Source organism: Etheostoma cragini, chromosome 8 (genome assembly GCF_013103735.1).
Source record: "Etheostoma cragini isolate CJK2018 chromosome 8, CSU_Ecrag_1.0, whole genome shotgun sequence".
Classification (NCBI taxonomy): domain Eukaryota; kingdom Metazoa; phylum Chordata; class Actinopteri; order Perciformes; family Percidae; genus Etheostoma; species Etheostoma cragini.
In genome coordinates this window covers 13,285,512-13,294,818 of record NC_048414.1, presented here as the reverse complement: position 1 = coordinate 13,294,818, position 9,307 = coordinate 13,285,512, and the positions used below count along the sequence as shown (strand labels likewise).

At 40.3% G+C, this 9,307-nt stretch overlaps 1 protein-coding gene across 1 annotated transcript; it reads left to right on the top strand.

Moving 5' to 3' along the window:
• Window positions 1-219: 219 nt before the first annotated feature.
• Window positions 220-7,239, top strand: pkmb (pyruvate kinase M1/2b). The gene is made up of 11 exons (XM_034880107.1): window positions 220-460; window positions 1,567-1,745; window positions 1,871-1,962; window positions 3,389-3,520; window positions 3,655-3,841; window positions 3,958-4,228; window positions 4,326-4,476; window positions 4,559-4,711; window positions 5,489-5,655; window positions 6,345-6,526; window positions 6,698-7,239. The coding sequence occupies exons 1-11, from the start codon at window positions 441-443 to the stop codon at window positions 6,802-6,804; spliced, it is 1,641 nt and encodes a 546-aa protein (XP_034735998.1). The 5' UTR covers window positions 220-440; the 3' UTR covers window positions 6,805-7,239.
• Window positions 7,240-9,307: the final 2,068 nt, after the last annotated feature.

Sequence of the window (9,307 nt, the reverse complement as noted above, 5' to 3'; positions counted from 1 at the left end):
TGGTGTTTCTGCACTCAGCAAATGTCCTCACAAGAACAGAAAAGTGATGTTAAGACATGTCAAAATGCCTGCAGTGAAAAGGCCACATTCATGACGAAGCGCCATGCCATTTGACGACCCAGGCTCAGGTTCAGCTGGACTAGCGGAGAGCTTTGTGATTGGCAAGGCGAACAACCTGCGCTGTATCCTTCCTCAATATTTGTCCAGTTTCTCTGATTTATTTTGAAATTCTATCAATGGATGTGGCATTTAAGTAGCCCTATAGAAAACAACTTTTGTGTGAAAAACATACGTTTAATTATTCTACTGTCAAAGCATTGTGCCTGAACACAGGCGCTCTATATCCTGTGACACCGGGCGTTGTTCACACAAGAAAGTAGTCCCGGTTGGTGAAGGGGATAAAATCTGTCGCTCCAGCAGAACCAGTGGCGTCTTGGTCCATGCAAAGTTCACCCAGTAGGTGAGTAGCAGCATTAAGACTCAACTATATGAGAATGAGAGAGAGAGAAAGAAAGAGATACCGTTTTTAGTTTAACAGTTTTACCTGAATGTTTTAATCAAATTATAATTTCCCGTCAAGTTTTTGAAAATGTAAAAAATTTGACTGATTTCAATCACTGATGAAACTTTTACTTCGAAGAATTCTACATCACGTATAAATATATTTAAAGTTATACATCATCATAATAATTATGCATAAATTGTATTTATAATTTCAAATATAGGCTACAAATAAACTGTATCTATAGAGTGCAGTCGTTTGCACATACAGTTCCTTTATACACACTGCAAGTCCAACACAGCTTTCTAACTTTGATTTATTTGTTAATTGTATGTGTTTTATGTATTCATCTGTGTCATGCTCTGGCATTACATCTCTGCTCTGCTTCTTGTGCAGATACAGAAATTAGTTTTTATTCAAACTGCATGTTTTGAGAAAGCTTTCTTTCTTAATGAAATAAATAGCTGCTTAAAGTATAACCGCTTACTCATTTATCACACACACATTACTACTCTATATCTAGTATAATTTGTACTGTATTTCTCAGAAATAGCCTGCTAAGGTGACTTTGATCTTCTCCTATATGGTATATATAAAAACACAGTCCATTTACCACGTAATATTGATAATTTTCCCAGATGTTTTTTTCAGATATAAATTAGCTTTAGCCTCTGTCAAGTGACCAGCTCCTCTTCTTTAGCGGCACATAAACGCCCGCTGGAATGTGGGAAAGTGCAGTCAGGACAGGCACATACTGTAGTTGTTACTCTTTGCACAGGCTGTTGGGTCAGTTTGCACCGTCACTCTGGAGAGGTCACACCATCCTATAAGATAGATAGATAGATAGATAGATAGATAGATACTTTATTGATCATCACCATTTAGATCACAGCTGAACTGAACTGCCTGATGAAAAAAAACTCTTACATCAATCAATCAATGTAGTATTTGTCAAGTTAAATTATACAAAAATACAATGATAACAATACTTAACATATAAAACATGTCAGGGGTCGAGTTGTCAGGTTCTAATCGATCATCTCACTCCTCCTCTGTCTTTACAGGGCATTTTCTGCAAATACAGATCCAGTCATGTCGAAGTCAAAGGATATGAGCTCTTCCATCATCCACACCCAGCAGATGCATGCTGCCATGGCAGACACTTTCATTGAGCACATGTGCCTGCTGGACATTGACTCTGAACCTGCTGTGTCTCGCAACACCGGCATCATCTGCACAATTGGTCAGACTCATTAACAAACCTTGTTGATTCATCTCTTGTTACACACTCATAACAATAAAGAATATCTTGTTGTATCTTAGAAATATAATATTTAGCTTTGTATTTATTCACCTGTCTTGATGCAGGACCTGCTTCTAGATCTGTGGACATGTCCAAGGAAATGATCAAGGCTGGGATGAACATTGCAAGAATGAACTTCTCTCATGGCACACATGAAGTGAGTCGCAGAGAGAAATATTCAGCAAATGCAATGCTTTCTTTAAATATTTGCATCTCAGAAACATTACTTCAATTTTTTTTGCCTGATGCACTATACAATCCCAAAGGGTGATGTCACAGCAGGTTTTTACCAGTGGTCATCAAAGCCAGAAACACCAATTCAAAAGTCTACAGAGTTTGTATGACTAAGAGTGGATTTGCCCTTTACAGCTGCAGCCGTCAGTGTGACATTACTCTTGTCTGTGGCTGTAATGTGATCTATGAGCTTGTCTTTGCCCTCCTCAGTACCACGTTTGTGTGATGGTTTTAGATTTGACGAGCCAACTGCATCACAGCCAATTCTTTGGCTGATCTTATACTACTGACCCTTCGCCTTTAAAAGTCATGCCTCTTTACCTTTTTCACTGTCCCCTAAGCGGATTAGCCTTCAAATCTATCATCAGCTGTAGTATGAATGCCCTCAGTTGATATTTGTATCTGTAAGATTAAGCAGTGCTGTTTTCCAAAGTATCTCAACTCTTAGAGTTGTTGTCTGTCCAGTCTGTGCTTTAGCCAGGTTTTCAGCTCCAACAAATTAATAATCAAGATCCAGGAAATCACAACTCTTAGGGAAAATATGATTTGTTACAAAAAGAGCGAAAGAGATCTGACCTCTGTCTCAATGGTGTGCCAGTTGTCAGTACTATAAATAGGTCTTGAAACAGCTTTGCAGCAACGGTGCCAGTAGAAGGCATTTAGTGAAACCAGAGTGAGGTAATCATCATTGACTGAGGACAGTAGTCCTGTGCAGATTAGTCTTTAAATTTGTTCAGTTTTTTTGCCTTTAGTATACATTTACTAGATTCATAGCTGTGGACAGACAATGTAGCAGTTGTACATGGCCATCACATGAAGTGTGGGGGGGGGCATTGACAGGACAGCTGAATAAATTAAAGGGGAAAGAGAGTGTGGGAATGACATGCAGCAAAGGGCCGCAGGTCGGAGTTGTACCCAGGCCCGCTGCCTCAGGGAGTAAACCTCTAAACATGGGCGCCTGCTCTGCCAACTGAGCTATCCGGGCACCAAAGTATTTGGTTTTTATTAGATTTGTCAAACATCCTGCTTTAAAGGCTATTGCATAAAATATTTAGATGACTATTCATGTAATCTCTGACAGCTAAAACTGTGTGGCAGTTGTCATTCAAGGTTTACTGCATATAGTTATGTAACCGGGCTGTCTTTGTGACTACATGACTATGTTTGTCCACCTGTTGTACTATCTCCATTTCAAGAATTTTAGACATTTCGAGATAACCTTTTCTCCACCTAAATGAAAGAAGTTATTATGACTTTACTAATGTAAATTATTTTGCTTTGTATGCTTCTTCTAGATTTTTTGAGGTTTTCAATGTGATAACATCTTTTGTACACCCCACGTCATACAGTACCATGCCGAGACCATCAAGAATGTCCGTGATGCAACTGAGAGCTTCGGTCCAGGATCTCTTGACTACAGACCAGTGGCCATTGCTCTGGATACCAAGGGACCAGAAATCAGGACTGGACTTATCAAGGGCGTAAGTTCTTGCAAAATTACCAAGGCTTCAGTGAGGCCTTTTTTGATTTGTTGCACAAATAATTGTTTGAAGATTTCATGCAGCGATTTTTCATCCTGCCAATGAACAAGCTCTCTTTTCTTGGTCTTGTTTAGAGCGGTACTGCTGAAGTTGAGCTCAAGAAGGGTGAGACCATTAAGGTCACGTTGGACGACCAGTACAAGGATAATTGTGACGAGAAAGTTCTGTGGCTCGACTACAAGAACATCACCAAGGTTGTGCAGACCGGAAGCCACATCTACATTGATGATGGTCTGATTTCCCTCAAGGTTAAAGAAGTTGGTAAGCACACAAACAATCATCTGTGTGGTTCATCTTGTCTATCTATCATAGAGTTGGCTTTAAACTTTCTGCCTGAAGGGGGAAATTAAGTTACTCTGCATTTTGTGTTTCCTAAGGCAACGACTTTCTGATGTGTGAAATTGAGAATGGTGGTACACTGGGCAGCAAGAAGGGCGTCAACCTGCCTGGAGCTGCAGTTGACCTGCCTGCTCTGTCTGAGAAGGATATTCAGGACCTGGAGTTTGGTGTGGAGCAGGGTGTTGACATGGTCTTCGCCTCCTTCATCCGTAAGGCTGCTGACGTTCAAGCTGTCAGGAAAGTGCTGGGTGAGAAGGGCAAGAACATCAAGATCATCAGCAAGCTGGAGAACCACGAGGGTGTGCGCAGGTGGGTAAATTACCAGCATAAATTACCACTTGAATCCACACAGATCTAAATCTTAGGAGAATTGTTTAACTGATGTTTTTTATTTTTTTCCTGATAGATTTGATGAAATCCTGGAAGCTAGTGATGGCATCATGGTTGCCCGTGGAGACCTGGGCATTGAAATCCCAACAGAGAAGGTCTTCATCGCCCAGAAGATGATGACTGGCAAGTGCATCAGGATCGGCAAGCCCATCACTTGTGCCACACAGGTGTGACATCAGTAGGAAGACTGTTTTGTGGAAAACATTTTAATAAGAAAAGTGTAGCAGAAAGTCTTGTTTTTTTTCTCAGATGCTGGAGAGCATGACCAAGAAACCCCGCCCTACTCGAGCTGAGGCCAGTGATGTCGCCAATGCCGTGCTGGACGGCAATGACTGCATCATGCTGAGTGGTGAGACTGCCAAGGGAGACTATCCTCTGGAGGCCGTCCGCACACAGCACAGGGTAAGAGCACCTCCGACTGGTCCCATTTTTTAAATTTTTTGACATGCCAACTGCAGCACCTGCGTGTCTCATCTGTTTGTGTGTTTGAGGCTGTGAGAAAGCCTGCATTATCAATATTAAAGCCCTCTAACACTTGTTAACTCTTGAGAGTTGGCTAACAGGCAGCAATGTTATTAATGACAAAAGCTGACATGAATAAGCAACACATTTGTCATGGTAACTTAATGGATTTTTACTTTTGGCATTATCTACTTTACATAAGTACCCTCTATGGGCAAACCTGGAGCTGCTTATTGTACTACCACCATATAATAAAGGTGCAGGGTCAACATCAGGAATAATAAACAATTACCATTGATAGCTTTACCTATTTGCGACATAACCATCCATGAAAGCACATCACTCGTACCAGCTTGGGTTTAACTAACAACTTGTTTAGTATTTGTTCAACTTGGCTTGTGTATCCTTGTTGCACCGCCTCCTCCCTCCATCCATCTGCAGTCTTCTTGCATTGTGCCTTAACTTTGTGTTCATATTACTCAATTAGCATGTGTCTGAGGATCTGCAGTGCACAACAACATCCCCGGACATCATGGCCGTCGCTGTTGTTTAGCTTCTTGTCTCAGTGTGCTATCAGGTATGAAGACTTCTGCACTGAGGTTAACTGCCCCTTTATTTTGTCCTTTATAATATTAACTAACTCTTGCAGTTGACGCTGGCTGTGTGACTGCAGCCTGACACTACTTTTGTCTTTGGTTTTTTTGTCCAAATGTTCAGATTGCCCGTGAAGCAGAGGCCGCCATGTTCCACAGGCAGTTGTTTGAGGAGCTGCGTCGCACCTCTCATCTGACCCGTGACCCCACAGAGTCCGTCGCTATCGGTGCCGTCGAGGCTTCATTCAAATGTTGCGCCAGCGCCATCATCGTGCTCACCAAGTCTGGCAGGTGAGGCTCCAAAAAGAAGAAGTCCACACTGTAAATCTCCTCTGTAAAGCTGTGACTCATAATATTCTACACAGCGCCAACTGTGAGCAAAAAAACTGGTGCATTGTAACATTCTCTTTATCCCTCTGCCTCGTCTCCCTCCCTGTCACAAGCCCTCGGCTCATATGAAGTGTGCCAACTATTATGGCACTCACAATCTGTGCTCCACTTGTGACCTTTTGAGATCTGAACCCTGACATTTTACAAGTTAATTTTAACTCCCTGTTCATTCCTCAACACATGATACAGAAGGTGTGTCAGCTGAAGGGATTTGCTCATGATAATGGCCTAATTAAAGCACCTATAATTAATATTTCCATATTAACAATGGATCAAAGGACTACTTTTAGGTCATTTTCAGGTCACAGCAATATTTTCAGCTGCTAAAGAGACTATGTTGAACAGCTGGACACTATTACATCTTCAAATGAATGATATAATGTTGCAAAGTAGCTGCTCGTGGGAAGTTCACTACTATATCAACCTAAAAGGTGATATGTCAGTGTTGTGTTTTCCACTTCCCCCGTGGCCAAATAATCATTCACTGCAGTTTTAAGTTTTTGCACACATGTTTTGAATTGGCTTTAACATCAATATACTTTCAATTCTACATTTTATTATAATGATTTGTAATAATCTTCTACCTGCAGGTCTGCTCACATGCTGTCGAGGTACAGGCCCCGTGCCCCGATCATTGCTGTGACCCGCTGTGGCCAGACCGCCCGCCAGGCCCACCTATACCGCGGTATCTACCCTGTGCTCTACACCAAGCCTGCCAACGACGTCTGGGCCGAGGACGTTGACTTGCGTGTGAACTTTGCCCTGGAAGTTGGTGAGTGGTGATGTTTGTTTTATTCGTTTTATTTTTGTACAGTTAGTTACATTTTTATTGGACTAAGAGACATGCAGTCATTTAGCTTATTGACAAGAGTCACAAGGTCACAATCTAATTATTGAATCCTTGCTTTTCCACTAACTCTTTTCTCTTTTTCTCTATTTGTAGGCAAGCACCACAAATTCTTCAAGTCTGGTGATGTTGCTATTGTTGTGACCGGCTGGCGCCCAGGTTCCGGTTACACCAACACTATGAGAGTTGTGCTGGTGCCTTGAACTTCCTCAAAGAACATTAGTAACTGCCCCCTCCTTCCCTCTCTTGTAACCTGCCTCCCCTCTTGTCGGACTTTTCTTTTCTGGCTTACTTCATCCCCAACAGAATGTCAAGACCAGGCCACTCCTTCAAAGAGACTGAACACAAACCCTTTTAGTGGAAACTCTACTGTCGTGTGTGTTCTGTTTGCACTCTGTTTGCATGGTGAACAGAGTGTAAATCAATGTTCAATGTTCATTGTTCAATTGTACTTCATTGAAAAGTACACATTTTGTAATTTCCTTGACTTTTGGTTCTTTAATTATCCAGGGATAAACAAAAACATGTACTGTCATTGTCTTCTCCAGTGTTGCATTCTGAACTGCCAGCTAGTACAAAGTGTCATCGTGATCTGGCACGACTGGGTTTCTGTTCATTAAAAGGAATTCTTGGGTCAACTGTGTCTGTCTTCCTCTTGTAATCACTATCACACTTAACTAAGAAAAAAAAGAGTCTTATCTTCATTTCATATATGTTCAGTGCCAAGCATTACAGCAAGATACTTTTTTCTTTAAGGGGTGTGGAGGTTTTTTATGTCTTATACAAATAGATAGCATTAGTGCGGAGATTACAGGAAACAAGAGACAGATACCAGATAGTGGATGAAATACATCAGAGATGGAAGAAGTAATAAGATATTTTACTCAAGTAGCAATACTCTGTTACATGTAAAAGATCTGTGTTAAGCAAAATTGCAAAACTGTTAGTATCAAAACATACCTAAAGTAGAAAACGTAATATGCAGAATGGCCCACTTAAAAAAAAATGTATATTACTGAATTCTATCTATTGATGCATTTATATGAACATCCCTTTAATGTTGCAGCTGGTAATGAATTTTTACTATACTGTCAGGTAGTATCTCGTGAATTTCCCTATGGGATTGATAAAGTTTTATCTTTATCCATTACAAAACATCATAATTTCTTTGTTGATCATATCATGTATCATTAATCTAATTCTGCAAAGTAACTAAATTTAACAAATAAATGCAGTGGAGTAAAAAGTACATTACCCTCTGAAATGTAGTGGAGTAGTCTATAGTTTCAGAAACTAGAAATACTCAAGGAAAGCAAAATTACCTCAAAAATGCACAGTACTTGTAAATGTAAATGTACTTAGTTACTTACCAGCACTGTCACACTATAAACAATAATGTGATCTTCAAAAAAATAACATCTGGTGGAGTTATACCAGGACAGGCAACATCAGTCTTTACACTCTTTGTCTTGAATGACGTACAGTATTTGTCTGCTTTGGTTCGACCTTAAACTTTTAATTTAATAGCACTGAGTTAAACATTTATATTTACTCACTAATCCAGCAATAATTGATTCCATGAACATGGCAGACATTTGTTTGTGTACTTAAGTTGAATCCGTGGCAGGTTACATCCTGGTTATTTTAAATGTTAGTACCAACAACACCATGCAGTCCTCAATTCTTAACCTGGCCTACTGTCTGAAACTTCCCCAGCATTTCATCAGTTTCTTTATCACAATATCTGCTCTTGAAATGAAATCAACAACTAGGATGAGCATCATTGACCATATTGTCATTTTATTGCACTCAATTCAGCAGCTAAAAAATATGCCTAACATACACAGATGATGGAATATTCAGATGTGTTGGTTAAAAGGCAGCAAAATGAGAAAAACAAATATATAAATATATGAATGATTGACACCTCCTCTCCTACACACACCTTTGAACCTTTGCACCTTTAACCTTACACTCAACCCAGGCTGATGCCTCTGACAGGTGGTGTGGGGGTGAGGGGTTGGAGGAGAATAGTAATGAGGGATTGATCAAGCCCAATAGCAGTGACTGGCTAATGACTGACAGTATCTATCTCCCCCCTGGTTCACTTACCAGGCAGCTAAAGCCACTGGACAGGATCCTCCGATGATTTGACCTGCTGACCTGCAACCTGCTTACAGTTCCTCGCCACAGGTCCACAGAGAGAGAGACGGAGGAATACAATTTAAACACATTAACCTATTAACAAGTAGAAGGATTTAAGAGTCTGGTTTTTAAAAAGTCAGTGAAACACTTCTTGTTGATTCAGCATAGCATCACAAAGCAGCAACTGTTCAACAACAGATGTCAAATCTTACAATCAAATAATGTAAAATGAAAGAGGTAAATATGCAGCAATATGACCCATCAGGGGTTCTTATTAACCACGTGTCCAAGTAACTGCTTTTAGCCCTTTGACTGGTGCAAGAAACATTCAGATCAGTCTTAGCGCATTGCTGGTTTCAGGATGTTTGATTATCCACAACTGCATTTATTCCATTTAATTCCCTTGTTTTAATCTGTTCTAACTAAAAACAGAATCTCACATTTCAACTCAAGTGCTTTAATTCACAGTACCTTTGCATACCTATAAAAAACACAGATTATTGCATACTATGCAGATGGCACACAGACAAATATTCTGTACCTAAATCGTTGTCGGACTTA